The following is a 27,829-nucleotide window of genomic DNA, read 5'->3' on the forward strand; positions in this document are numbered from 1 at the left end:
CACTTTGAGAGTGTCCTGTATTGGTAAGCATTGCAATAATGCCATCTACACATACTGCCTGGAAGCGAATCAAATGCGACGAAGAAAGGCCTTCTTGTCTGGCGTGCTCCAGCAGGGGATATGATTGCCCGGGATACCAGAAGGCCGTTAAATGGTTGGCGAAGTATGAATTACGCGAGTCGAATTCCTATGCGCAGAGCGTGCATCCGTCGGCAAATGGCCCCGGAACTGGACCCTCCATGAGCTGGTTTCTGGATCCTGCAGAGAAGCTGCGTACCGCTCTGCAAAGCCATCCTCCGCCCGTGCTGAACCAAACCTCATCTTGTGAAAGCCCCTCTGCTCGTCATGTTCATGGGGAGTGCGACAATTCATCTGCGAGCCAGCTATACCTTGATATCTCTGAAGGAGTACGGGAACAGCCGAACAGCCAGGTTCCTGGCGGCCACGATGCCCACGACCAATTCGACGGAGATGACTACACGTGTGTCTTGGATAACTCCTTGCCAGGCCAAAGCTTAGCTTTCACCCCACGTCGCATCTGCCGTGGCAACGGGGATACGCGAGGGGATAATGAAATTGATTTGCCTGATCTTTGCCCTCTAGCAGACACCTGCACGATATTACGGGCATATTATTTTTATCACACATGTCGTATCCTCTCCGGGTTTGACTCGCCGACAAACCCTTTGCGCGAGTGGGTTTCCAAGCTCTCAACACAAAATGATGTGGTCCATTCCTGCGTCCTGTCAATATCGGCCGCCCATATTTCACAGCAGGAGCACGGAACCAGTACACTGGCATTGGGCCATCACACGCGTGCACTCTGGAGCCTCGCAACCTCGGTTGCGAGCTTAGATGGTGCGCTGCTCGAGTCAACTGTACCGGATGCTGAGAGGAAGTCAGTCGCAAGAAGGAGTGAATCCATGACTGCATTGCTCTTTGGTATTACCATATTCGGCATGACGGCGGTATGTTGGAATTTTCTGTCTCTTCCCTTCTCCATCTTCGTTTCTGTCATGATCTCTTCTCCTTCGGTTCGTGATTGCTGAAGATACGTTCCGCTCTTGCTTCATGTGTAAGACCTTGCATGGAAATGCCAGCTAACGTCGGTTCAACTCCTAGTCTTGGCATGATTCCTCGTCGCTTGGAACCCAACACCTGCAGGCGGCACGGGCGATCTTCCGAGCATTATACCCACACCCAGACGGATCCCTCGGAATCAACACACGAGGGCTCGGCGTCCCGCGCGCCTTTTCCATTCCAGACCGTTCCCATTGCGCTCATGCTCCCGCTGCCACTGCCGCTGCTGCTCCGCATCACTTCTTTGTCGGCGCGTTGGCCTACTGGGAAGCCCTGACATCGTTCGTCGTGGACCAAGAAGACATCGAGGGGGCCGAGTACCTGATCGCCTCTCGGCCGCGTGTGAGCCATCAAGGTACAACTCGAGGGATGCTTAAAGATCCCCATCCATGGAGCGGGATCTCGCCGGAGCTGTTCATCTACCTCTCGGAGATTGGTGCGATCGCCAGACGATTTCATTATATCCGGAGGGATCAGTCAACCTATATGGCAGGAGACGGAGGAGGCTCGACTGCGTTCCAACTTCAGGCGCAGCGTAACGATCTGCGCTCACGTGCCGGGCGACTCAAAGCATTGGTATCGCAGTACCAGGTTCCACCTCCTGAAGCTGTGCGGGCAACTGGTGACGCACTTGCGCCCGCCGACCATTTCCGCACCTTGGCGAGAGTGTACCAGCTTTCAGCCCTGTTGGAACTCTATCGAATGTTCCCTGAGTTGGAGCAGCAGGATGATCCTGCGTCTGGGCCGTGGCTGTCTTCGCATGAGGCTGCTTTGGAGCAGGGTGTGAATGACGAGCACCGACGAAGACAATCGCATGCGCGGGCGGTTGGCATTCTGTCGTTGATTGCCTCTATCCCCGAGACCTCGAGCACGCGGGCAACTCAGATGCTGGCTCTCGTCATTGCTGGGAGCACCCTGCAGCCTTTGCCGGTCAATGATGGAGTGGGCCTATTGTCTTCAGGGAGAACGTCAGGGGCTGGTGCAGGAGGGGCTATCACGCCACCATCTTACGCTACTCCGACTACTATGGCTAGTACTGCACAAGCGGACATCCAACCTTGGCGAGCGTTTGTGGCCGATCGGCTTCGGAATCTAGCTTGCTACGTCGGCCTGGCGACCGTGCAACAGGCAGCCAGAATCGTGGAAGAATCCTGGGCTCGAGCAGACAGCCAGGCGGCCGTAGGGTTGGTCGGGCACGGGGCGGCGCGAGTCATGTCTCAGCGGGGTCTGGTTGTACATTGGATCGACGTCATGATCGAGTGTGGGCTGGAGACTATCTTGGGCTAGAAGGCAGATTACGATTCGGAGGTGACACACCTCGTTGGTAGGGAGGGGTACATTGCCCATCCTTCTCGCACACTAATGCTTCAGGATAGAAACTTGTTCACTGTGTTTTGATGGGATTCGTGGAAGCTTTCCTTTCACTTCTCACAGTTAAGCTCAAGGAACCGCAGCGAACAATCAAACTATACCCCAGCAGAAATGCGCCGAGGGGTACGTACGTACTGTATGTACATGTGTAGCTGTAGGGTTCATCGATCGATGAACCCCACCCGATCGCCGGATCGATCGGGCCCCCGCGCGCCAGTACCACGGAACCACCCCGATAATGTCACCATGCGTCAACAATGACCACAATTGATCGAATCGAGTGGTCATTCTAGAATCATAGCTACGTTCCTTTGACCAGCCAGATTGACGTCAAGCTTACATTGACCCACATGTAAAATATTCAAACGCGCAGATTGAGCATATATAAACGCTCTGCAATCTCCATCTTCAATCCACTATACCAATCCAAGCTTATTGTCTCAAACACCGATACCGGCAATTCAATCTTCTCCTCACTCAGTTCTATCCCAGACAATCCAACATGCCTCAGTACAGCAACGGCCAAGCTATCCGCTACAAGCCCGTCGGCGGTACGATCCCCTTTCTCTTTTCCTTGACCTCTTGAATACCCCCCCAACCACACAACAATGCAGAACTGACACCCACGCTCAGGCCCCAACTCCAACACTTCCGAGAGTGTCGGCACGATCAAGTCCGTCTTGACCGAGCCCGGCATGCAGGCAGACCGCAACGTCGATGCCAGCGAGGAGAACCCCCGCTATGAGGTATGCTGTGCTGGACCTTCATAACACGGAAAATCATTTGCTAATAAGGGCATGGTCCCAGGTCGAGAACCAGAACACGGGCAAGCTGACCAGCATCTACGAGAAGAACATTTTGGGCAGTGCGTGAGATGATGATGTCGATGTATTATGTGGGATATGAGGCTTTACGTCAATGATGTAATGTTATGATGCGATAGGATAAGATAATGCAGAGTAATAATAATCTGGTATCTTTTTATTGCGGTGGTCAGTGGGAATAACTGGTCTGCTGGCCAATCTTCTGTGAGAATATGCCATATTGGGCATCTGAAAGCTCCTGTTCCGCAAGTCTTGGAGTTTGGATTTACATGGCAGCGGGTTACCACCAGACAGCCAGAGCGGCCCACCGGCGCCTTCCATCAAGACACTCACCAAAGCGTTTATGTACGATTAATAACATGTCATCTGATTTCTTTTTATCATTAGAAACGCAAGGTAGGTATGAACTTCGTTACAATAACATACAAATGGGTATTAAATGTTGTATACACTAGTTTAAGCTCTACACTTTAATCAATGTCTGAATTTAAGGCCTTTAACTACCCTTCAAAGCAAACAAGGCGTCTTCAGACCCTTTTGGCTGGACCTTAAAGCTCTCCTGACACATTCCCAAGTAGGAAAGGCCTCTCTAGGTATCCCCCTAGGTAGTAAGTAACCGAGGCCGCCACTCTAGATACATTCCTAAACAAGCAAGGCCTCTCCAGCAGCACGGCCACGGTAGAAATGCACATAAGCTTGGCAACGGTGACATCAAGAGACACCAAGAACTGCGAAACCACTAGTTTTACTTCAGCTGGGAGATAACGTTAAGAAACTGCTGCGTCGGCGGGAACGGGCCCAGGGTGGGGATCGCCTTGCCCATCTTGGCGGGGGATGCTGCCTGGAAGCGGTAAGAAGTGGCTGTGCTGTGCATTGGCATTGCCTGTTTGTCTCTTCCTAGCCAATCATCCACCCTTGGAGATCTCTTAGTGACAAGCAGTTTTGATCCATAGCGGAGAGCGATGAAGGATTCCTACCTTACTAAGCGGCAACCCCGACACCTGCTGTACTCGAATCGCACATGGAACTTACACATTCACCTAAAGCCGAGACATGTACCGGAGACTGTTTTTGCATGTATGTAATGACGGAGCTTGGGGAGCCCTGGGGAATGTGTGAGGTTTTCAACGCTGTCAAAATTAGCGTAGCTTCGCTGTTGTCTATAGCACAGGCTTGGCTTTGCCGGTGGCAAACCGCGTCTAGCGAATTGTGATTAAGCTCGCACCTCACGGCTTCACTAGCCAGCCCTGTATCCACGAGTCAGCCAACAAGGCTTCGCCTAAGACGTAGACAAGGACTCGCTAGAGCACCTTGAATTCTTCCATGCACACATAATCTCGGTCCTAAGCTCGTACTCGTATAGGATCGTACTCCGTATGCACGTGCCATTCGATTATTTTTGGCGGGAGTGTGGGGCGGGCCAAGACCATGCAGCTCAGTACAGCGGCCGATTTGTCTCGGTTTTGAAATCGCGCCGACAACTTCAACATTGAACAATCACCAATATACTGAACACATTGACACTTACCACAGCTTGGCTTTACTTCAGCATGCATCGTCTACAGCAAACATGCGTCTCCATTCAGAAATCAGCCAACACTGGACAAGATTTGAGTCTAATAATGGCACAAAGAAGCTCATACTGGGCATCTAGTACTAGTTGGGAAAACTCTCGAAAAACCACTACACTGTGCCTGAGTGAATGCGTGGAAGGTGCCGTGAAACAGAAGGTATCCACTTCCAGGCACCAATTCACTGACAGAAGTGAACAAAAAGTGGTCGTTGTAGAGATTTTCAGGGGCACATATGCAAAGACTATTAAATCGACAACAAGGCAAATGTGAGAATGGCGGAAATCCCCAGATCAATATCCTCGTTGCCATCATGCCGTTTCTTGGGTTTTTTCTCTTTATCTGCTATCTCTACCTCACCGGTACTATTTTCTTCGATGGAATGCACTATCTGCTCCATCGCTGGGCACGGTCAGAGTGGAAGATCCTGCGCCAGCTCTCCCGCTACCACCAATACCATCACCTCTACTACGGCCGCTTGCTCCAGTTTAACCCCAAATACATCAGCTTAAATGCACGGATCGCCCTTCCACTCGAGCTCTTTTGCCAACTGCTGGGGAGCGTTATCGGGTGGTCACTTGCGAGAGCGGTCTGGTTGTCCCCGAGCAGTCATTCCGATCGCAGGGCTCTGCTCCTCGTCCTCCTGATCCAAACGGGGAGAGCCCTAGCCGTGATTCTTAATGATGGCAAGGACTCCAACCACATCTCCTACGACACAATTCCAAAAGACCGGAGCTGGGCTTTCGTGGGCCCCGAGTATCATGCCCTGCACCATCATTACCCGGACAAGTACATGGGATCGGCGATCAAGGTCTTCGACTGGGTGGCGGGCACGGCATACTCTCTTCGCGGCAAGACCGTCGTTATGGTCGATGGTTCCGGAGAGTTTGGACAGGCGATGGAAAAGCACCTCCTAGGGGAACGGGTCAAATGCGTCCACAAGCTGAGTTTCAAGTTAGGCTGCTCGCAACAAGACAACGCCCGCCTGCTCACCATGCTGGAAGAGGCGGACATTCTCATCCTCGCGCACGACACGCAGAGCATAGCTGGCACAGAGTCAAACTTCACATCGTCAATCCGGCTGGTTCAAGAGTTCCTGCGATTCAAAGCGACACGCAGAGGCAAGGTGCTCCCGGAGATTTGGTATGTTGGTTGCGAGTCGGAGCTGCCCCTGCCGTGGGGAATCATCCATGCCCGAAAAGATTCTGTTCCAGCCAAGCCATCCTTCCTGCCTTATGCTCGCTCCCTTTATCGTTCCTCGCAAGTTGTCTATCGCCATATCGTGCTTCCAGTATACCACCACCCGACAACGAGATTCTTTGCGTCGCCCGACTGGGTTGCCCGTGCGGTGCTGTGGTGGATCCGCCGAGGAGCTCACTTTGTTCCGGTGACTTGGACCGGGCGGGCGTATTCGCACTTTCTACCGCTGTTGTTTGGCAATGCGGTAGACATGGACTGGACGGACGAGAGGAAGGATACGCGCAAGGGCTTTCCTGTATTGAAAAAAGACGAGTTAAGGTGTATTCACGAAAGGGGAGAGGACTGCATGGCCAGCGCCTAGAGATACCTTTATTTTTATGGCACCAAAGTACATCTACCATAATTCTTTGTGTCCGCCAATAGGTCATACAAACCCAGTGAGCCATCCGTTGTGCGTTCAAGGTAAGGTTTATCGGCTGAAAAAAAAAACGAATCGGACAAACACGATAGAACCAACAGCCCTGTATACCTGGTTACGCATCATCCTGCTGCTCTTATTCGCCATAACATATAGCATTCTGTCGTCGAGTCATTCCCTTAGCCAGTCGTCCAGTAATTTTCCTTATACCTGTTTGATTTCACCGCAACCCTTTCTCAACCTGGGTGAGCCTCTCTTTCTCACAGTAAGGCGGCGGAGGGCTGTCCGCCTCGCCCGCCACCAACCGCTCGACGGCCTCCGCATAGTTCGCCAACGCCTCCGTCTCATGCTGCTTTCGTGTCGAACTGCCAACCATCACATTCTCCACCTCTGGACCCCTGACTGCCCCCGCACAATCACATCCCTTCACACAACGAGAACTCTTCCGCGCCTGGACACACCAAACCAGCCCCATGACCGTCGTCCCCAACCATAGCATCATATTCACGAGATCAATCCAGACCGCCACCTTCATCCGAAGCAAAGAAGTCGTCCTCTCCCGGTACACTGACCCCACGCCCTCAGAGATGTAGATCGTCCCAAAGACCCCCGTCTGCGCGAGCCAGAGAACAAAGAGCACGAAGTCCCAAGCGGACCAGGCCGCGACCACCCGCCTCCGCCCCAGCGTGCAATGCGCAACGGCGGTCACAGCGGAGAGACACGCGACGGCTTGAGCGAAGATCCATTCCGAGGAGGCGCGAGATCGCGTTTCGGTAGCATGGGCCAGGTCGACCGCGTAGAGGGCGGCGACGAGCACCGCGAAGATGAGTTGGAGGGTGCGGATGATGGCTCGCGTAGTGACACCGGATGAGGGTCTTGCGTCGGGATGGGGGCATTGGTGGGGGCTTTCTTCTTTGTCCTTCATTGTTTCTTTTTCTCTTGTGCTGTTTGTTCTGGATGCACTGCGGTGTATGGCGTTGTGATAGCGATGAAGGGGTAGGAGCACTCGGGTGGATTTCGGCCAAGAATGACTGGAGCAGATGGGGTGAATAAGACTGGGCACGCCTTCCACAATATATAGGCATGTAAGTATGTGATTTGATTCGGAATCTAGATCTATACTCCACCAGCGAGTCTGTTCAGACAGGGCAGCCTACATATAGGTTTAGAGTTTCGGCAGTTGATCTTGTATGTTGTCCCCATCCGGTAATTCTCTCGTACTCGCGGAAAAAGTGACCCACTTCATCTAACTTCCCCACTGCAGGCTTCTCCTGCAACCATGATCGAGAATCTCGCAACGTTTTTTTTTTCTAAAGTGGTCAGGTATCAAACGTCACAGAATTCTCTTCGGCAGTGATTTCAATATCCTGTCCAGTGGAAATGGAGTGGGTGGTGTGAGATCATCCCCTGTGCTATTTTTACAGCTTTTTCGTCATGCTCAAGTTTGAGACGCCGTATAGATGCACGGTAGAAATTTCCAGTCTGGCAGATTGAGCCCTAACGGATGTCTGGTACTCTGGTGGGTGGTATTGAAGCTTACGCACGACTAAGCGCCTTCGTAATCTACAAGCCTTTACCTTTGCTTCCATACAGTGGGCGCGGAATTTGAAACAAGAGGAATGTTCAAGACCATCACGTAGAGTTGGTTTGAGTGACAGGCCGCGACTCGTAAACAGCCGCGCGGGCTGCAACGGACGCGGGGCTGTCTCTGTGTCTATATATGTACCAGCTAAGTTACTCCGAATAAGCATATTCTACCCCCCCAACTCAACCTTAAAAAGGATACTAATACCCATTGTGTAATTAGGATCGCTCCCCACACCTTCATTGATCAGTGGAGCTTATATCGGTCACTGAAGGTGGTCGTCGGAGCAAAGTACTCACCAAGTAGAGGGTGCTGCTGTGGAGCTTACAGGCAAAGTGCAATCCATCAAAAGAATTTGAACTACTTGACAGGTTAGATGATCTTATCAGGAACAGTGACCGGTGCCTTGACAGCACCATGGACGCAATGCTTTTCAGGGCTTAAAATAGCGTCGGGTGCTCTCCGGCCTCATCCCGAGATATTCCCCGATCAGGAAATGACGCCGTATTCGTACCCTCAAGCTTCCTTGGCGATTGACATTCAACCCCTGTCAAGAAAAGGCTATATAGGTTTCGAGTTCCGTTCTGAATGATGAAAACACATCCCTTGCATCTTGGCCAGTCTCGCCTATCTCGCCTCTACCGGTTTCAACGCAACTTCAACGCCGCCGAACGCACAATGTCCGCCGCGCCTCTCGCGCCCCGAGGGGAAGCCTCCTTCGACCTCTACGCCTACAACCCCTCCGCCGCCGCGGGCTGGGCCTTCGTCGTGATCTTCGCCCTCGGCGCCGCGGTGCACCTCTTCCTGATCTTCCGTCTCCGCGCGTGGTTCTTCATCCCGTTCCTGCTAGGGTGTATCGGTGAGTTTGAGCCCCCCCCCTTCAAACACAGTCGACCCTGGCAACGCCACCGGCTAACATCCACCAAAAACCACAGGCGAAGCCTTCGGCTACTACGGCCGCGCGTGGTCGCACAACCACATCCGCAACGGCAGCCCCTATCTCCTGCAGCTGATGCTGATCCTGGGATCGGCGCCGCTGCTCTCGGCCAGCGTCTACATGACGCTGGGGCGGGTGGTGCGGGCCCTGCACGCCGAGTCGGCGACGGTCATCCGCTCGACGTGGATGACCAAGATCTACGTGCTGATCGACATCGGCAGCTTCGTGTGCCAGATGATGGGGTCGGCGATGCAGGCCAGCGGCGACGCCGACGGGGTGCGCACGGGCCAGCGTGTGGTGATCGGGGGCCTGGGGGTGCAGCTCGTCGCTTTGGGGTGGTTCCTCGTCGAGGCCGGCGCGGTGCATCGCCGGCTTCGTACCAGGCCGCCGTCGGCCGCGGCGCGCGATCCTGCGGTGCCGTGGTCGCGCACGATGTGGACGTTGCATGCGGTCACGGGGTTGATTACGGTGCGGAGCGTCTATCGGCTGGTGGAGTTTTTGGCCGGCACGGACAGTGTGTTGAGTAAGAAGGAGGCGTTTTTGTATGTCTTTGACGCCTCGTTGTTGGCTGTTGCTGTGTTTGCGTTTGCGGCGGTGCATCCCGGGAGGATGTTGCGGGTGGTCAGGAGGATGGGGCATGATGGGTTGTTTGATGGGGTCGTTATGTTGGACTAGGTGCTTTGCTGGGATGTGTGGCTCGTGTTTTTGCTTCTGGACTGGCTGGTTCCGGTCTTGTGTTCTTTGCTGGCATGGAGATCTTTGTTTTGGATGGGAGTTTGGGGTATGTGACCTTTCCATAGGTACACATGGAACCTTTATTTTGGCAAGTCGGGATTTTTTCACTTTCAAGATCGGATTGCAGACACCAGATTCTCTATGCTTCGCTATGTGCCAGAGCTGTATCGCAGGAGATATGCGATATCAAGAGCATTACCAAGATTTATATTATCTACACTATTGTACGTATAACGCGGTCTAGGAACCATCTTCCACATCTCCCAGTATCTGCACCGCATCGTGGCTTGCATGGGTGAATGCGAGATAACATCACTAATCCTTCCACCCAACCCTCCTCGCCACCAGCTTCACGGCATACACAAGCCCCAACAGCACAGGCACCTCGACCAGCGGCCCGACCGTCGCCGCCAGCGCCTGGTTACTATCGGCCCCGAAGGTCGCGACCGCCACCGCGATCGCCAGCTCAAAGTTATTGCTGGCGGCGGTGAAGCTCTGCGTCGCCGCCAGCCGGTACCCGAAACCCAGCCGGTAGGCCACGAGCAGCGTTGCGAAGAAGATCACCGCGAAGTAGACGATCAGCGGCGCCGCGACCCGCACCACGGACACGACCTGATGCACCACGTGCCGGCCCTGCGATGCGAACAGCACCAAGATCGTGAACAGGAGCCCGATGAGCGACCACGGGCTCGCCCACTTCAGAAACACTTCGTCGTACCACCGGGGGCTGGTGGCCTGGCGCAGCGCGAACCGCGTCACCATCGCCGCGCCCAGCGGGATCCCCAGGAAGACAGCGACAGATTGCGCCGCGGTGGCGTATTGGAAGTCGATGTTCTGGTCGCCGTTGATGACCCGGATGAAGAAGACGCCCATCGGCGCGAAGAGCACCATTTGCAGGAGGGAGTTGACCGCCACTAGGATCGCGCAGTATTCGCTGTCGCCGCCGGCGAGGCCTGTCCAGATGAGGACCTGCGGGTTGTTAGGGTTCGACATGGTACGAGTTGGATATCACGTGTTGTGTCTTCCGGGAGAGAGGGCCGCTTACCATGGCAATACATCGGGCCAGTCCAACGAGAATCAGTCCCTGGCGGAGTTCGGGTTCGTCTGGGAGGAATGCCCAGGATAGGGCCAACTACATTACAGCCCTTGTTAGCGGTACAATGGCAACGCTGTGGGTTTGGGTAGGGAAGGGGGACAGTACCATGAAGAACGGAGCAATAATCCAATTGACGATCAAACTGAAGGCGATCTGGATCCAGATCGCGCGGGTCTTGAAGACGCGGTGCAAGCTCTCAAAGCGCACTTTGCAGAGAATCGGGTACATCATCACCAGGAGGCCCACCGCTAGCGATTTCCGATTAGGATCTTCGTATGACGAGAGGGAGCTTGATGCTTCATGACGGAGAATACTTACCGATCGGGACCGAAACGCCCACAAACTTCCCTTTCTGGAGCGCAGGCCCCGTGCTGGGGACGAAGTTTCCCAGGATGATGCCGATGGCCATCGCTAGGAAGATCCACAACGCGAGAAAGCGGTCCAGCAGGCCGAGGCTCTTGAACGCGGATGTTTTCACCTGGCGTGAGTCTAGCGTGGCTGCATCTGCTTGTTTCTCGATGTCGCTGGGCTGGCAAGATCTTAAGTCTTCGCCAGTGTGCACTGGAAGATGGTGTTCAGCCATCGCTGTGGTTGCACAGACCGACCCAGTGCCGGTAGTGTAGGAGCAAGAATGTGGCTCGTGCGGCCGTCGATAATTGGAGGGGGGGTGAAACAGTTATCAGCAATGGACAGTCACTGCAGAGGGTAGTAGATAGTAGACGAGAGACACAATGTGTAGAACCAAGCTTGATGAGTGCCCCCTCCTCGATACTCGATAATTTCTACTTCTGCACAACTATGTTGGGGCAATACGGAGTGCTGCAGGTGAATGTCACTGGTTGACGCTGATTGGTTGGGTGATGGAATGCACTGTGGGCGTAGGCTTGCCCCACTGAGCCCGCTGGCACGAACCCGCACTGATTGAATCTGATTGAAGCATCCAGAACCCACCCTCTTGTGTCTAGCAAATGACAAGCCGCGGGTGACATACTGCATCGCGATGCCGCTACTGTACCTCAGCGCTACCGGAGACTCTACCTGATGCGAACATTCATGCCTTAGGTATCTCCATACTTAGCTTCTCCATTGTCTCCCACCATCACAATTCCTAGAGCAGAACTCGCTTGACTTTCTCCTGTCACCACCATTATTTACTATGTCATACTATTGACTCAAAGAACAACTGAGCCACAATGACCGCCCCCGCTATCCCCTGGCATGCAATCTACCCCGCACCGCGAAGCACAGCGGTCGGCATCTGTCGCGAAGAAGTACTGCGATGGTTCCGCGCCCGCAAACAAGCCGGACGCGATTTTGTATTAGTCGATCTACGCCGGACGGACTTTGAGGTAGAGAGACATATGAAGATGAAGGCCGAGACGAACTAACGCTGACATCTACCGCAGGGAGGGACGATCCGAGGATCGATCAACCTTCCAGCTCAGAGTCTTTACCCGGCGATCCCAACATTCTATTCTCTGCTCAGCCAGAGCCCCGTGAAGGAGGTTGTCTGGTACTGTGGTTTGTTTACCTCACCACCATTCAAGCAGCAAAGCATGACGCTGATTGGGATTGAGGTTCCTCGAAAGGACGCGGCACGCGGGCCGCCAGTTGGTTCGCCGACTACATCGAACAGCAGGGAGAGACCCGGCTGAGGAGTCTCGTCCTGGAAGGGGGCATCAAGGGCTGGGTTGCGGCTGGGGAAGGATACACGGATCTGATGGATGAATATGACGCTTCTGTCTGGGCTAAATGAATACATAGCATATGGAAGCAATAGCCAGTTGGGGGTGAAAATATGTACTGATCTAAGTAGTCTATTTAAGTGCAGCAAAGACCATGATCAACAAAGTCTATCAGTGTATACATACAAAAGCGCACCGCTGAGGGCTAGACATGTTGTTCGACGCGGACCCTCTCGTCCTTCACCCGCTTCTCCTCCCGCTCACTGTACCGGTCCCCAAACAGCTCCAGGTGCGGTCGCATTAGGATGGTGTATTTGACAAACTCCTCCATGCAGTCCACCAGTCGGTCCCGGTTCCCACTCGGCAGTAGTCGTTGATCACCCGGCTGCCCCTCGTCCGGGAAGTGGGTGTAGGCTTTGGGAATTGACGACTGGTTCGGGATGGTGAACATGCGCATCCACCGGCCGAGCATGCGCAGGGAGTTGACGGCATTGAACGACTGCGATCCGCCGCATACCTGCGCAATTGCCAACGTGCGACCCTGCGTGGGGCGCACGCTGCCCGTGCTGAGTGGGATCCAGTCGATCTGGTTTTTGAAGACGGCGGTCTGGCGACAGTCTATCTATTAGTGACTGCTATGACCAGGACTTGATAGATAAATAGAAATACTGACAAGGTTGCCATGTTGTTCGGGAGACACCCAAACATGTCCATCGCTCCACTTGCTGAGCTCCCGCAGTTCCTGCACCTTGGGATGGGTGTGTTCGGTATCATTCTTCACCGGCAGCCCCTCGGGGTCGAACACGCGGACGTCACAGCCGAGACGGAAGAGGATTCGGCTGGCTTCTAAGGCCACCAGGCGGGAATAGGATCGCCGACGGAGACTGCCGTACAAGACGAGGATTTTCAGCCGGTTGTTAGACTTGGCCAGTTGCTGCGCCGCCATATCCATGGCGGTGGTCAACTCGAGCCTGTTGACCCAGTCTTCCGCGGCTCCTTCCTCAAGAATGAAGGGACGGTATTTGCGGCGGATGTCGGAGCTATCTTCGGCCTCTGGTATAGCGAGAGACACTGGGATATCGAAGGAGGGGGTAGTAAGGTTTGGCTGGACAGCTGCGGAAGAGGCCATGGTGCTGTCGTTCTTGGGCGGAAAACGGACCACTGAACGAGTGAATAGGCTAAATGGGTGTAACAAGGGAATTCTGCGACATGCGATCATTGGGTATTGTCTTTTTCTTTTGCTTTTGGAATGGAGGCAAGCAAATGAAGAATAAGTTACCGTTTATGGCACTGACTAAAATGTGCCAGATGATGCGTTCCAGTTATTTACAAACCTAAGTGACTTGATGGCTGCTCATAGCCCGACGGCGAGTATGTCACTGGCGTAAGCTGATTGGGCGGCATGAGCAGACTTAATTCGGAGAAACAGCCTTTGAAAAGCTTAGCCCCGGACTATTGTTGCTGCACCTCTTGCCTGCCAATAGAGACATGCATGGCGTTTCAAACCACTCCATACATACTATGGAAATTCATTCCCTGGATTACACGACCGCAGATGCATTTCCCCATGCAGAGGAACTGTACCCGTCCGTGATTGCTGTTCTCTTGACCTCGCTGAAGAGTTAAAACTAGTGGACCGAAATTATATGCTCGATAAATAAAGGAGAAGATTTCTTACTGACGCAAGGAAGACCTTTCGGCCGACGAATCAGAAATAACAGCCCCAGTCAGTATTTTCATAAGAGGTAGGTAGGGCCATATCCATAAATAGGGTACAGTTGAACCGAATATATGTCAGACAACTCGGTTGTCGTCGTCACAGCGCATTCGCGACGATCAACTACATGGTCATGAACATGGATATTGTTCAACTACTCAATGAAAATTGGGAACTTGACGCCAGTATCTCAACTTGACGCTGAATAATCTCATTCTTTTTCATACACATCGAGGAGCAGCTCCCTTCTACATTTTTTCCCGCAGCTACCTCTCGAAAGAAAAATTGAGCTCTTTAGGCCTTGATGGCGTAGATTTGGAAAGAGCCTAGACTCATTGTCAACGAGATATTAATTTAAAGCAAGGATCAACGGGAGGGTAAACTGACCAACCCACTCGTTAAAGTCCAGCTCGGTCATGGCAGTGGCAGTCGCGGTTCCGCATCCCCCGCCGCAGCACGAGCCACAACCCGAGCCCTGGGGCAAATACGAAGACTGCTTATAGAGATTGAGATCCGACTTTGTGTCCACAATCAGGACACCTGCTACAGGGTCAGTACTTGGCACTCCACATCGCGGGGTATATCTACCTTCAAAGCCGGCCTGCCCAAGGAATTCCTCATATTTCTCTACCAGACTCACACCCGCCACACATCCCACATACAACGCTATGTCTCCGGTAATGTGGTCGGGAAGCGGCTTTCTCGCAAAAATATCGCTGACTGCCAACTCTGTCCCGGGGCTTCAGAAGGCGGGCCATCTCCGTGAAGACGGCCGTTTTGTCGGCCGCCGGGACTAGGATAATGACGCAGTTGCTGATGATGCAGTCCACGCTGGCGTCGGGCAGCGGGATGGCGGTGATGTTCGCTTCGATGATTCTGGCGTTGGACAGTTCTGCCTTTTGAATGTTCTTCTCGGCGAGCTCGATCATACTCTTTTGTCGGACCATGTCAGTGCTCCGCGGGAGAGAAATGCACTGGAAGCACACTCACTTTCGTCATGTCCACCCCGATCGCCTGCCCCTTGAGGCCTACCTTCCAGGCGGTTGGGAGGACGTCGATGCCGCTGCCGCTGCCGAGGTCCAGGACCGTCTCGCCCTGGTACGAATGTCAGTCCAAAATGTAGTTAGTGGCTGTTATCGCATAAGGGCCATGCAGGGAGATTAAACCTCTTTGACATTAGCGAAGGCCACGGGAGTCCCACAGCTAAGGCCGAGGTTAGTCTTCTCGGGCAAGGTACTGAGGTCTTCGGCACTGTAGCCGAATGCTTTGGCGATATCGTCTTCTTTGCCGCGCTTGGGGGCAGTACTTTGCTTGGCGATGTCGCCGTAGCGGGACTGCACCAGATTGTAAGTATCTTGGGACATATTGCAGGCGAATGGTAGGAATGAGAAGTAGATTGTATGTCTGATTCTGTGATCAAAAGGCTGAGGGATGGCAGAAGGAATCTGAATGCAGACCGGGGGCAACCGTTTGTTTTTATTTTCACAGTGGGCAGGAATTAATAGTTCTTTGTATTAATAATTGATCTGATATGGTTCATTTGATGTCTTTCATTCCTGGTTAGAATTGGCGACCTCTGCTGAGGTCCTAGGATATCTTTCAACCTAGTATGTCATCAGTTTGGGCATGAAAGTGGTATGTCACCACCTTCAGCCCATTGGGTTACTACTAAGTATTTTCCCCGCAACCAAAGAACTTTATTAACCAACAACAGTCGAATTCACCCCAACCAAGCAACTTCGTTATCCGACCGATCGATAACATCTGCAGCTATGCCACTCTTTTTTTTACCCATCGCAACTTAAAGATCGTCATCTTCCTGATACTCACAGTAGAAGAACGCGGAGGGATTTGGTTCGGCACTAACTACTACCAACATGCCACGCATCAAAAAGAAGACCAGAGTAGGCTGATCGCAACCTTAAGTACTTCGTATTAGTAGGTGAGGCGATATCTAACCTCCCAGGCGGGCAGAGGACCCCGCCCGCGTCCGCAACAACCAGCGCCGCTGCCGACAGCGACAACGCGACTATGTGGCTGGCCTGGAGCGAAAGATAGCATCACTCGAGGACACCACGGCGCAGGAAAGATATTGCAGTCTACCCCAGAAGAGGGTGGGAAAACTATAAAGAAAGGATCATACAAGTAGCGAGTATAAAAGAAGATCAAAGAGTGAGGTTGTTCACCTACAGGCCCAGGGACTCATCGCCCCCGTACCGGCATTAGGGTTGATATCCCCCTGGGTAGAGCTTTTAAACGATTCAGCAATCATTCTTCCTCGGATTCCTCTACTGCGAGAGAAAAACAGAGATAATCCAAATAACCTTCCCGCGCAAAGCAACACATACTATCAATTAATTATCTCTTCGAGTCCCCCACACGATGCTGTACATACTGTACAGTTAACTTGACTGACTACTTGTTAGCGAGCGTAGAGATACTCAACCTTACCGCCCTCGGGGCAGCATCAGGCCTTCGCCGCGGTGAAAATTCGATCCGGCCGAGCTGCACGGGGTGGCAGGTGGCTGGTATTGGGGGACAGCAGATTCACCCCCGTCTTTGGTAGAGATTGCTTCGCATTGAATCTCAGGAGAGGTGGTTGGAATGGCCACATCGACTCCGTGTATCAGTGTCATGGGCTTGGCACGAAACAGAAGAAACGTTGACTCTACCATGCCGGGGATGAGGAAACTAGATTTCTAACCTAAATAGGATCTGTCAACCAGCCTCCCAGAGATACCGTGATCACAGTCGCTTTGAAGAAGAGGAAATTTCTCATCCTCACAGGGTCTAAGCCAACTAGTATGTAGGTCTCTGCCATACAGCCACCCAGATCGGCCACCGACCTATGCTGGTGTGGTGTCGAGCCAAGGGTTCAGAACCTAACGTCAGGAGATTCCTGGTAAGGGTCGGCGACTATTGTCCCACACCGGGGCGGAGTTCTTGTGTGATCTACGGGAGGAAGCGAGAATGGTATCTACTTGCACTCTTCGTCTCTGTGAAATAGAACTCAGCCATGAGGAGCCAAAGTTTTTACACTTCGGATGAGAACCGTGCCAAGAGATCAAAAAGAGGGGGCGAAATCCGCCGAGACATGAAACCATGAACCTGGACATGCAATAGAGTTGGGTCTGTTGAGGCGATTGGCGAGCACTAACAATGTCTACTATGTATCTTGACTATCCCTGACTAAGCATAATGTGAACAATGTGAGAGAATCGATCCGAACACTATATCATTGTATTTCGCACAACTACGCCCTGCGAGCACTGCGACGTAGTGGAGAGCTACAGGACGGCATGGTGCCAGCCCGTGACTTGACGAGCAATCGCCCCAATGCTCCCAGATTGCAGGATCCATCAACAGTACACATGAGGACCAGCTGACAGTCCTTCTTGGAGGCACACCGGGCCGGCTACAAACACCCTCAGTGAGATCGAGTACCGGCCGACCGGGCCATGCTCGACCCTGCATCTTCCCCCAGCAGTGATCAAAGCTTGCTGTCACGCGCCGGGAACCGCCGATGGGGAGAGCTCTTCCAGCGAATCACAGCATTGGGTGTATCAACTCCTTTGGCGGAGCCAGAGATCTAGATGCCATATCCATGGGGTGGTTCCGTAGCCCCGGGTTGACTAGAAGCTGTCGGAGGCAGTGCATGCATCGGCCGCGGAGATTTGAGGTCGTGTTCCCGACCGTGCCAGGGTCGGAGGTCTTGGAAGCATAGGAGGATTTTCACCAATCCCTCACATCTGCCGGCAAGATGAACGATTTTTCCGAGTGAAGGAAGTCTTGGAATTGAGCATGAAGTGAGGCCAAGAATCGGCTGTTGGTGCATTACCTCATGACTAGATCAGCACGGGGGTGGATGTTGCATGCGATCGACACGAATTATCCTGCGGTCGCTAGTGCCATGCTTCAGACCAGCAGCTTCCCCCGCATGAAGCCGATCAATTCCCGATCGAGCGATCGTGCGGAGAAACTTCGATCGTGGTGCCTGCAGTCGCCCCTGAAGCCAGGATGTTTCAGCTGGGACAAACGCGGGGGGTGGATTAGGGTTAGCGTGCGTAGTGTGCCAAATCAATTGGCATCCGATGTCGCTTTGCGAGGCCAATCCTCACGGTCGCGAATCCGACCAAATAAGACTATTGGGATGAGCTGCTTGGCAGAAACTCAGCTTCAGCAGAGACCAACCAGAGGCATCGGCGTCGGTTGCAGTGGCAGTCAAATTGCCCATTGCGGGCAAGAGGACGAGCGGGCGAAGCGTCAACCATGGAATCGGCCGCGAGTCTCGCCCAGGTCGACGACGTCAGAATATCACCATTAAGCTTCCTTGCTCCCCTCTCTCTCGCTCCCTCCACGTTGAGGGAGGCGAAAAAAACCCCTAAACTCCCCTTAACCCTCTTCTCCTCTAATCCTTCCCTCTTCTTCGAATCCTTCTTTAATCCCTGCAGAACTCTTTTTTTTTTCTCGTGTTGGCTTCGTGTTCAGGAACATGGAGTGGTCGCATGAGCGGCGCGGTATAGACGAGAGAGCATCATAACCCTATCTTCTTCACACCTGACTCCGTCTTCTTCATCACCACCACGACACCTCACCCCTCAGACAGCCGGGGCACCAGCATTCCACCACCATGCGCAAACCCTCCCGTCCTCTCGTCGACCGATGAAACACACCCCGGACTGGAATGCAATGTCCGCCTTCGACCGCGCCACCCACAATGGAGGCAGCTTCAGCGCCGTGACGCCGGGCGACACGGTGCAGAAATACGTGATCAGCGCCTTCTCGGCGATCACCTGGTACAACGCGATCGAGCTGGTGATCTTATGCCTGACGACCTTCCACTCGTACCGGGGCTGCTACTTCTGGAGTCTGTTCGTGACCAGCTTCAGCCTGATCCCGCACGTGCTGGGGTACACGCTGTTCCTGTTCGCGCCGGAGGTGTCGCGGTACATCTCGGTGACGCTGATCGTGCTGACGTGGTACTGCATGGTGACGGGCCACTCGCTGGTGCTGTGGTCGCGGCTGCACCTGGTGCTGCAGCGGCCGAAGCTGCTGACCTGGACCCTGGGGGCGATCGTGCTCGACGCGGCCCTCTTCCAGCTCCCGACCACCGTGCTGCTGTACGGGGCGCTGGGCGGCGCCCCGCGCTGGCAGGCCGGCTACAACGCCATGGAGCGCATCCAGCTCGTCGCCTTCTGCGTCCAGGAGGCCCTCCTCTCCGGCATCTACGTCTACGAGACCATCAAGATGCTGCGCCTGCGGCCCGAGCGCCCCCGCCGCCTAATCCTCGCCCAGCTGCTCGTCATCAACATCGTCATCCTCGTCCTGGATCTCGCCGTCGTCGCCATCGAGTATGCCGGCTACTACGCCCTGCAGGTCATGTTCAAGCCCGTCGCGTACAGCATCAAGCTGAAGCTGGAGTATGCCATCTTGGGCCGCTTGGTGCAGATCGCCAAGGGCCCGAGTCTCAACGACGCCGATCCGTTGTCGAATACCAGTGCGACCAGTGCGTTTGTCACCACCCCGCAGGGCTGGGATGAGTGTGTCGCGGGCGCGGAGACGGCGACCACGGGCACGATGACCACCGTGGTCAGGCAGGTGGAGTCGGAGGGGTCCGGCTTGCAGGGGCGCAGTCCGGTCAGGTCGCGGAATAGTTTGATTTCCGCTTGCTAGATCTTTTTGAAATAGAGAGGTGAATTGGGTTTACATTCTCTCTGTGTATTATTCACTACATATATTGTGGAGTTTTAGATTACTGGGTTTTTCCAGAACAGCCACTAGGACAAAGAGACTGATAGAGGTAATCTAACCTAGCAAAGCTAGGCACTTTTTTATTTTTATTTCATATTTTTGTGTCAAGGTGTTATGTCAAGTCGAAACATCCATTCGACATCTCATTCCCATACCCAGAGGTGAAACTAGTTCTCCCACCCCGCAATGCGATCCACCAGGTTCGAAAACGCGATCGGCGTCTCGCGCACATCCAACCGCGGCCCCGCCTGCTTGGCCCACGCGCACTCCTCGAGCAGAAACACCCCGTCGTCCCCACGATCGAAGTCGTACATGCGCACGCTCGACCCCGTGGCGATCCCCAGGTGCAGATTCGCCAGCAGCCGCGTGCGCGCGCGCTGTCGCTTCCCGCCATCCACGATGCGGTCGGTGTACCGGTCGACCAGTTCCGAGATCTCGTGCAGCGCGTGCTCCTTCACGTCGCGCCACTCGATCATCGCGGCTTCTTCTTCCTCGTCGCCGATCCCCGGGAGGCAGTAGAGGAGCAGGAACGGGAGGGGGAGGTGGCCCGGCAGGGCGCGCGTCATGACCAGCGTCAGCATCTCCGTGGGGAACATGGACACGGACCTGCAGTCGTGCTTGGTCTGGATTAGGGTGTAGGTTGGGATGAGGGTGGGGTCGGTGATTTCCCAGGGTCGGCTGGGAGGCGGGGATGGGGAGTTGAGGGTGGGAGAGGCGGAGGTGTAGGGGTCTGAGGGTGCCTCTTGGTTGGATGGGGAAGAGGAGGAGGTCAGGGATGGGGCGTTGGAGTCCGTCTCGGTGCCATCGGGCGAGTAGATGGCGGTGCCCAGCTCGTGGACCACGATTGGAGCGGCACAGCTTATGGTGGAGGCGGTGGATTCTTCGCTATCAGAGGATCCGGTTGCTGCGCCATGTGGGTGCACAGGGCCTTCGGGCTGAGTGCTGGCATCGCTGCGCGATGTGTCTTTCTCGTGGCTTGCTGTCGAACGCATGGCAGAGAGAACCTGACGTGGGATCTGCATGGGCGGTCCGAGGTCCCAGGATGGGTCCAGGAGTGTATAGGGCTGCAGTGGACGTCGTGAGGTCTTAGGGTTAGCACCAGGGCGGGTCTGGGACCGTCTGATAGGCCCAACTCGGGTGCCCTCCCTTGCAGCCGCCAGGTACTGGCGTATGAACAAGGGCGGTGGATACGGGAGTGACCTGCGAGCAGCCCGGAAAGGAATGTCCGACCCACTGCTGCTGGCGTTGTTCACCGAGTCGCCGCGCTGAGTGGTCGATGCCGGTGGAATGCTCATACCCAGCCTGCCGGCTGTGGGCTGGTTCAGTATGCCATTGCGTGCTCCGAAGAGATACAATGGCGGTGGTGGCGGCGGCGGAACCGAGTAGGGAAGGAGGCCCGGAGGAGGTCGAAACGGGATGTCAGAGCCTGAGCTCATGCCTTCATCGTCAATGTCATCATCCAACTCGGACAGGTCGGACAGATCGGGGCTCTCTGGAGGTTCGGTCAGCGGGCTATTGACGGGGCTAAAAGCGAGGCTCCAGTCATCAAAACGTACCGCCAAGATCCTTCGCCACATCTCCGCGGTATTCTCCATCTTGCACACGACTTCGGTCCGGGTTGTGATAGCCAGGAAGTCTTTGATCACTGGGGTGCTCCAGAACGCGCTTGCGGCCATTGGCGGAGGCGGGATCCTGAAATTCGGCATTGGATCGCCTGCCTCATAGGTAGGGATTGTCGACATTTTGCGGTCGTGGATACCTAGTAGTCAGATCGTGATTGAACAAACAAGTCGTTTTATCCGCGATCTGATGAACTCCGTGCGAGTTGACGTTACATCAATAGGAGACATTGAAAAGGATGCATGGGAGTATTTATAATGGGGATTGGGTAGTAAGGGACAGCTTTTGAAAGAGATCCTAGAGAAGGGAATGAACCTCTCCGGCAACTCAGCTTCTTCCTGGTTGAGTAACCAGGACATTCACCTTAGGAAATTGAACAATACATACATATTGGAGATGGAAATATTCTCTCAACAAATGTAGTTCGCCGACCTAGCATAACGGCAAGTTATGAAGGACTTCATTACTGCTTCTGCAGGGCCGCAAACAGCACTCATTGCCTCATATGAATCTTCTGATCATGATGGAGCCGGAGCATTCCTGAAATAAATTCTGTGGTAAGAAAAAGCACAACAATGCTTCACTCCGTGTTCCAAGATTCCCTTCTGAGCGTGCTCGTCGTATATCCACACTTCGGGATCGGACTGACCATGACAGCGCCAGTGGTGATTATGATAAGCTCCGTCATTGGATTCTTACATTTTCGTTTGATGGATGCCCATCGACGAGATTCTGAAGCGGGGGCTACTCTGATACTCATGTAGATTTGAAGGAGCGCCTTGGACAAAGAGGCAACTAGGCAGGTAGGCATAGAATGAGGAGACCGATCAATCACACGTTAACACTGGCCTACCATGACTGAGCAAAGGTTGCGAAGTAACTGTCTAGCAATAAGAAGATATGCACTAGGACCACTCAGGAAAGACAAGCATCCCCAGTAAAGACCTACCTGAGATGCACCGTAAGCTCGAAGAGGCTGTGAGGAGCATCAATGGATGGATCGTTATCATGAGAGGATCTCCACTTCAGGAAAGAGGGACCAACAACCAGCCACAGTACTAATGCAGTGAGAAACAAGCAAGCTACATGCTTCTTTCATCACCCACTGACAAGGCCCGACGAACCAACACATCCCCGGATTGGGGGCCAAAGGCTATGCGGGATGGCTCCAGCCTCCAATTCCAGAAACTGGGCTGAGATAAGCTGTCCTGTAGATTAGCAAAGCAGTTTGCAGTAGTCTCTGCGAGGCGATGATGCTGGATATGAATTTCATCGCAGAGTCTGTTTGCACTGCGATAGGAACCGATCCGGGCCACCGGCAAGCATGAATCTGTCTGTGCAAGTTGCCAATTGGCACACCGGCGTGGTGGATCGATTAGTGTTCTCGTACACTATCTCGCAGCTCTTTTAGTTATTCGCTCTACGACAGAAAGTGACTATCTTCTCGGGTGCCAACCTGGTCATTGGAGTCTTGTACTCTGGGCAATTATACTGGTCGCAAGGCAGAATAGCTGAGCTGCTTATATCGGTCGATGTTCGGGGGGATTCTCCGTAGCCAACAATCTTCCCAGCCAGTGAATGGGTGGGAATAAGGTCTGTAGCTATTGCAAGGATCGACCAGTTTGACAAACCAGGGTCGAGGTAGAAGGGATAAGCGCTAGCGGGGTGAATGGGGGCGAGGGCTCGAAAGCAAACGAGGCGCGGCAACAGCCGGGAACCAGGGTCTTGTTTCTTGTTGCTGAGAAGCATATGATGCAGCAAAGACTCATGCAAGGCCAACACTAGGGCTTGGATAGAATGTCTACTTCTAACGTTGGCAAAATGCTCAAAACCGTAGTCCATTCAATTGAACCCGTTTTGTACAGTACTTTCAGTCCTTTGGTTGGGCAATTGTAGCTTCAGTATGTGGATATATAGAAGAGACAGTCTTTGTCGCGGTAAAAGAATAAGAATACTCAAAGACAATACTAAAGTACTCCATAGTGCGTAGTGTTAACGCTCTCTGCAGGATGATCAGAAATCTACCTAACCACTCCGTAGGCAGCCCTGTTCTTGATTGAGTGTGGAGAATCAGGGGCGGACGCTAAGAATAGCCAGCCAGTGACAAGGAGTGGGCGGCCGATCGGATCGGCGGGCTCAGCCTCACATCGGGATTCGTTGAAGCTGTGCTGTTCGGTTGAAACTTGAAAGCACTCCCAGCCACCCAACACAACAATCGTCCTGTCAGACCCTTTGACTGGCGGGGCTTGTCTCACTTCATTGCCCACCTTTGAGTGATGGGTTTGATGGAGGCGTTATAAAGCGCACTGCACGCCCACGTCCACTGCTCTATCAGAACCCAACTCCACCAACACAACCAAACAGACACTACACTTCAAATCCACCTAATCTTCACATCCACCTTTACTGCTTACAACACCACCACCACCACCACCACCACCACCACCAAAAACAAGACCCTCAAGATGCAACTCTCCACCCTCCTCACCACCCTCCTAATCACAATTGCAACCACCACCACCGCCATCCCCACAATCCCCAAAAGAGAAACCCTGCACCCCCTCCAAATCACCGCCCTCACCGCCCGCACCCTCTCCGACCTCGACTTCGGCCTCCTGAACCTGACCCTCTCCGACCCCAACACCGACGCCCCCCCAACCATCTGCAACGTAAACTGGTGCGTTCTTTCCCCCTCTGCCCCCCATTCCCCTTTCCCGGCTAACCTTCTGTCTAAAAGGCACCCCACACAACCCGTCCCCGTCTCCACGACCGTGAAATGCTACAACCCGGCCTACGAGGTCAGCTTCCCCGACGGATTGGGCAGCCACATCGACCGGTTCACGTTGCGCGTGCAGACGAGCAACTCCAGTCTGGTGGAGCAAGGGGAGGTGCGGTTGGATGCGTACGCTGATGCGTCGCAGTGGGTGTGCCGGAATCGCACGGCGGAGTACATCAAGATGCAGTGTGCTTATTCGGGGGTGTTGGAGGTTGGGCTCTAGTGTTCGGGAGGGAAGCATGGGGTTAGGGCTACGGATTGATGATCGAGGTTTATGAGTTATGAGGCATGGAACTTTTCGGAAAGGGCATTCATTAGATTGTACTAGGTACTAGATTTCGAGATAACATTAACTTGACTAAGTAGTATGCTGAATTGAGCATCAATATAAAGGAAAAAGGTCATGATCGTCGAACTTGAAGCGTTGCTGGGGCACCTAAACCCCCTCCGACTTCTTCTTCGGCCACTGCCACGTCCAGTTGCGGATATAATCCGGATCCAACCCGTCGTCGAACGCCTTCTGCTTGGCGATCAGCTGCATGTTCAGCAGCTTCTCGCGCACGCCGGCGGCGGTGTTGCCCAGCGACTGGGCGTGGTCGATGGCGTCGATGGCCAGGCTGTAGCGGTCGGTGTTGTTGCGCACGGCCAGCTCGAAGGGGGTGTCGATGTTGCCCTTCTCGCGGTAGCCGCGGACGCGGATGTTGTGCTGGCCGGGCCGCTTGTAGGTCAGGCGGTGGATGAGCCAGGGGTAGGAGTGGAAGTTGAAGATGATGGGCTTGTCGTCGGTGAAGATGGACTTCCACATGCGGTCGGACATGCCGTGCGGGTGGTGGATCTTGGAGATCAGCCGGAAGAGGTCGACCACGTTGACGAAGCGCACCCGCAGCTGCGGGACGTGCTCGCGCAGCAGCGCCGTGGCCGCCAGCGCCTCGTGCGTGGGCACGTCGCCGCAGCACGCCATCACCACGTCCGGCTCGTGGCCCTGGTCGTTGCTCGCCCAGTTCCAGATCCCCAGCCCCTTGGTGCAGTGCGCGATCGCCTCGTCCATGTCCAGGAACTGGATGTGGTCCTGCTTGTCCGCCACGATCACGTTCACGTAGTTGGCGCTGCGCAGGCAGTGGTCCGTCACCGACAGCAGCGTGTTGCCGTCGGGCGGCAGGTAGATGCGCACCACCTCGGGGCTCTTGTTGGCGACGACGTCCAGGAACCCGGGGTCCTGGTGCGTGAACCCGTTGTGGTCCTGGCGCCACACCGTCGCCGTCAGCAGGATGTTCAGCGACGCCACCTTCGCCCGCCACTCCACCTCCAGGCACTTCTCGATCCACTTGCAGTGCTGGTTGACCATCGAGTCGATGATGTGGATGAACGGCTCGTAGCTGTTCAGCAGCCCGTGGCGCCCGGACAGCACGTACCCCTCCAGCCACCCCTCGCAGGTATGCTCGCTGAGCATCTCCATCACCCGGCCCTGCATCGCCAGGTTGCCGCCGTCGTTGTCCTCCTCGAAGTAATCCGCCAGCCACACCTTCTTGCCCGCCTTGTAGATCTCGGACAGCTTGTTGGACTCGGTCTCGTCCGGCCCGAACACGCGGAAGTTGGTCAGGTTGCGGCCGACGACGTCGCGCAGGAACTTGGACATGTTGATCATGCTGCCGCGCACCGAGACGCCCGGCTCGATGTCATCCAGCGCGTACTGGCGGAAGTCCGGCAGGTCGAGCGGGCGCCGCAGCAGGCCGCCGTTGCCGACGGGGTTGGCGCTCATGCGGGCGTTGCCCGTCGGGGCCAGCGCCTTCAGCTCGGGGATGAGCTTGCCGTCCTTGCCAAAAACCTGGTCCGGGCCGTAGCTCTTCATCCAGTCCTCCAGCACCTTGAGGTGGGCGGAGTTGGTCAGCACGTCGGTGATAGGGATCTGGTGGGCGCGCCAGAAGCCCTCGAGGAGCTTGCCGTCGACCTCGCGGGGCGCGGTCCAGCCCTTGGGCGTGCGCAGGACGATCAGCGGCCACCGCGGCCGGAAGGGCTTCCCGGACTCGCGCGTCTGCTGCTGGAACTTGCGGATCTCCAGCACGCAGTGCTCCAGCGTGGCGGCCATGGCCTGGTGCATGCTCTCACGGTCGCTGCCCTCGACGAAGTAGGGGGTCCAGCCGTAGCCGTAGAAGAGGGCGGACAGCTCCTCGTGGCTGATGCGCGCCAGCAGCGTCGGGTTGTTGATCTTGTAGCCGTTCAGGTGCAGCACCGGCAGCACCGCGCCGTCGGTGATCGGGTTCAGGAACTTGGTGCTGTGCCAGCTGGTCGCCAGCGGGCCCGTCTCGGCCTCGCCGTCGCCCACCATGGTTAGCGTGATCAGGTTGGGGTGGTCGAAGACGGTGCCGAAGGCGTGCGAGATCGAGTACCCCAGCTCCCCGCCCTCGTGCAGACTGCCCGGCGTCTCCGGCGTAGCGTGGCTGCCGATGCCCCCGGGGAAGGAGAATTGCTTGAAGAACTTCTGCATCCCCACCACGTCCTCGGACTTGTCCGGGTAGACCTCGGAGTAGACGCCCTCCAGGTACGACTGCGAGAGGATCCCGGGGGCGCCGTGGCCCGGTCCCGAGATGAACAGCACATCCAGCTCGTATTTCTTGATCAGGCGGTTCATGTGAATCCAGGTGAAGGATTGGCCGGCGTCGGACCCCCAGTGGCCGAGAAGACGGGCCTTCAGGTGCTCTTTCTTTAGGGGTTCCTGCAGCAGGACATTGTCCCGGAGATAGAGCATGCCCAGGCACAGGTACAAGCTGGCGCGGAAATAGGCATCGGTCTTGCGGATCTCCTCCGCATCGAGGGGCTCGCCCTTGATGGTGGAGCGGGCGGCACCGTAGGCCGATATGCTCAGCTCGTCGGAGGGCATTGTGAAATGGAGTGAGTGATTGCAGGATAAGGGATTTAGGTGATGGAGGGGAAATACTCCTTGGGTGTGACAGCTGTGTTCCTCACCTCCATCTTTATATGGTCTGACAGTGAAAGCACTGCTGCATCATCGACCGAATCTGGCCGGAAGTCCATGACGTCGTCAGGGCTGGCCACGTTCGGAGCTATTCCCCTTTGGGGCATCTGGGGGGGGTTTTCCCTTTCGGCCGCATCGGTCGGGATCATGGATTCTGGCAGGTTTCTGTCCTTCGGTTACGAGACGGTTCGACTCGTGACATCCTATCAGAGGCTGCATTCTATAGTGTTTACACGGTCCAGGGAATAGATGGTGACCGGGGGGTCCTCGTATGGGCAGGGTTGACGTGGAGCCATCTATCTCACTGCATCACCCCATGCGGTTGAGATCCCGCCTGCAAGATATACAACTACCATCTCACTTTTTTCCGTGTGAGCCCACCCTACATCAGCCCTGGAAGATCGGAAGAGAACGGGCAAAACAGCAATTGAGACTCATAACAAGAGCGCCACGGCGGTTAACCCATCGTATCTCTCTTCATGCTACGTG

At 54.8% G+C, this 27,829-nt stretch overlaps 12 protein-coding genes across 12 annotated transcripts; 7 read left to right on the forward strand and 5 right to left on the reverse strand.

The window, feature by feature from the left end:
- Nucleotides 1-38: 38 nt before the first annotated feature.
- BO66DRAFT_456672 (Zn(II)2Cys6 transcription factor) lies at nucleotides 39-2,367 on the forward strand (the record flags this gene model as incomplete). Its single annotated transcript, XM_025652151.1, has 3 exons — nucleotides 39-342; nucleotides 472-968; nucleotides 1,123-2,367. 3 exons carry the CDS (start codon nucleotides 39-41, stop codon nucleotides 2,365-2,367), a joined length of 2,046 nt encoding a protein of 681 aa, XP_025501671.1.
- Nucleotides 2,368-2,881: 514 nt separating this feature from the next.
- BO66DRAFT_393557 (DUF2945 domain-containing protein) lies at nucleotides 2,882-3,406 on the forward strand. Its single transcript, XM_025647786.1, has 3 exons — nucleotides 2,882-3,002; nucleotides 3,085-3,197; nucleotides 3,259-3,406. Exons 1-3 carry the CDS (start codon nucleotides 2,954-2,956, stop codon nucleotides 3,322-3,324), a joined length of 228 nt encoding a protein of 75 aa, XP_025501672.1. The 5' UTR covers nucleotides 2,882-2,953; the 3' UTR covers nucleotides 3,325-3,406.
- A 1,753-nt stretch (nucleotides 3,407-5,159) lies between these two features.
- BO66DRAFT_413310 (uncharacterized protein) lies at nucleotides 5,160-6,487 on the forward strand (the record flags this gene model as incomplete). Its single annotated transcript, XM_025649409.1, has 2 exons — nucleotides 5,160-6,341; nucleotides 6,470-6,487. 2 exons carry the CDS (start codon nucleotides 5,160-5,162, stop codon nucleotides 6,485-6,487), a joined length of 1,200 nt encoding a protein of 399 aa, XP_025501673.1.
- Nucleotides 6,488-6,570: 83 nt separating this feature from the next.
- BO66DRAFT_456681 (MARVEL domain-containing protein) lies at nucleotides 6,571-7,389 on the reverse strand (the record flags this gene model as incomplete). Its single annotated transcript, XM_025652152.1, has 2 exons — nucleotides 6,571-6,829; nucleotides 6,926-7,389. 2 exons carry the CDS (start codon nucleotides 7,387-7,389, stop codon nucleotides 6,685-6,687), a joined length of 609 nt encoding a protein of 202 aa, XP_025501674.1. The 3' UTR covers nucleotides 6,571-6,684.
- A 1,291-nt stretch (nucleotides 7,390-8,680) lies between these two features.
- Nucleotides 8,681-9,661, forward strand: BO66DRAFT_456683 (RTA1 domain-containing protein; the record flags this gene model as incomplete). The annotated part of the gene is made up of 2 exons (XM_025652153.1): nucleotides 8,681-8,908; nucleotides 8,985-9,661. Exons 1-2 carry the CDS (start codon nucleotides 8,728-8,730, stop codon nucleotides 9,659-9,661), a joined length of 858 nt encoding a protein of 285 aa, XP_025501675.1. The 5' UTR covers nucleotides 8,681-8,727.
- Nucleotides 9,662-10,036: 375 nt separating this feature from the next.
- On the reverse strand, nucleotides 10,037-11,541 carry BO66DRAFT_456692 (arsenic resistance protein; the record flags this gene model as incomplete). The annotated part of the gene is made up of 4 exons (XM_025652154.1): nucleotides 11,136-11,541; nucleotides 10,923-11,065; nucleotides 10,767-10,853; nucleotides 10,037-10,690 (listed from the first exon to the last, which is right to left on the reverse strand). The coding sequence occupies exons 1-4, from the start codon at nucleotides 11,398-11,400 to the stop codon at nucleotides 10,037-10,039; spliced, it is 1,149 nt and encodes a 382-aa protein (XP_025501676.1). The 5' UTR covers nucleotides 11,401-11,541.
- A 370-nt stretch (nucleotides 11,542-11,911) lies between these two features.
- BO66DRAFT_473184 (putative arsenate reductase (Arc2)) lies at nucleotides 11,912-12,573 on the forward strand (the record flags this gene model as incomplete). Its single annotated transcript, XM_025653026.1, has 3 exons — nucleotides 11,912-12,166; nucleotides 12,224-12,338; nucleotides 12,395-12,573. The coding sequence occupies exons 1-3, from the start codon at nucleotides 12,011-12,013 to the stop codon at nucleotides 12,571-12,573; spliced, it is 450 nt and encodes a 149-aa protein (XP_025501677.1). The 5' UTR covers nucleotides 11,912-12,010.
- A 134-nt stretch (nucleotides 12,574-12,707) lies between these two features.
- On the reverse strand, nucleotides 12,708-15,583 carry BO66DRAFT_421966 (arsenic resistance protein ArsH; the record flags this gene model as incomplete). Its single annotated transcript, XM_025650010.1, has 5 exons — nucleotides 12,708-13,109; nucleotides 13,176-13,573; nucleotides 14,878-15,130; nucleotides 15,210-15,314; nucleotides 15,386-15,583. The coding sequence occupies 5 exons, from the start codon at nucleotides 15,581-15,583 to the stop codon at nucleotides 12,708-12,710; spliced, it is 1,356 nt and encodes a 451-aa protein (XP_025501678.1).
- Nucleotides 15,584-18,622: 3,039 nt separating this feature from the next.
- On the forward strand, nucleotides 18,623-19,873 carry BO66DRAFT_421968 (uncharacterized protein; the record flags this gene model as incomplete). Its single annotated transcript, XM_025650011.1, has 2 exons — nucleotides 18,623-19,725; nucleotides 19,779-19,873. The coding sequence occupies exons 1-2, from the start codon at nucleotides 18,882-18,884 to the stop codon at nucleotides 19,871-19,873; spliced, it is 939 nt and encodes a 312-aa protein (XP_025501679.1). The 5' UTR covers nucleotides 18,623-18,881.
- Nucleotides 19,874-20,137: 264 nt separating this feature from the next.
- BO66DRAFT_403556 (uncharacterized protein) lies at nucleotides 20,138-21,712 on the reverse strand (the record flags this gene model as incomplete). Its single annotated transcript, XM_025648871.1, has 1 exon — nucleotides 20,138-21,712. One exon carries the CDS (start codon nucleotides 21,710-21,712, stop codon nucleotides 20,138-20,140), a length of 1,575 nt encoding a protein of 524 aa, XP_025501680.1.
- A 2,343-nt stretch (nucleotides 21,713-24,055) lies between these two features.
- On the forward strand, nucleotides 24,056-24,589 carry BO66DRAFT_440792 (uncharacterized protein; the record flags this gene model as incomplete). Its single annotated transcript, XM_025651286.1, has 2 exons — nucleotides 24,056-24,267; nucleotides 24,328-24,589. 2 exons carry the CDS (start codon nucleotides 24,056-24,058, stop codon nucleotides 24,587-24,589), a joined length of 474 nt encoding a protein of 157 aa, XP_025501681.1.
- Nucleotides 24,422-27,631, reverse strand: BO66DRAFT_378680 (phosphoketolase family protein). The gene has a single exon (XM_025645805.1). It carries the CDS (start codon nucleotides 27,242-27,244, stop codon nucleotides 24,803-24,805), a length of 2,442 nt encoding a protein of 813 aa, XP_025501682.1. The 5' UTR covers nucleotides 27,245-27,631; the 3' UTR covers nucleotides 24,422-24,802.
- Between the last annotated feature and the right edge of the window lie 198 nt (nucleotides 27,632-27,829).

This window comes from Aspergillus aculeatinus (assembly GCF_003184765.1).
Source record: "Aspergillus aculeatinus CBS 121060 unplaced genomic scaffold BO66scaffold_39, whole genome shotgun sequence".
Lineage (NCBI taxonomy): Eukaryota > Fungi > Ascomycota > Eurotiomycetes > Eurotiales > Aspergillaceae > Aspergillus > Aspergillus aculeatinus.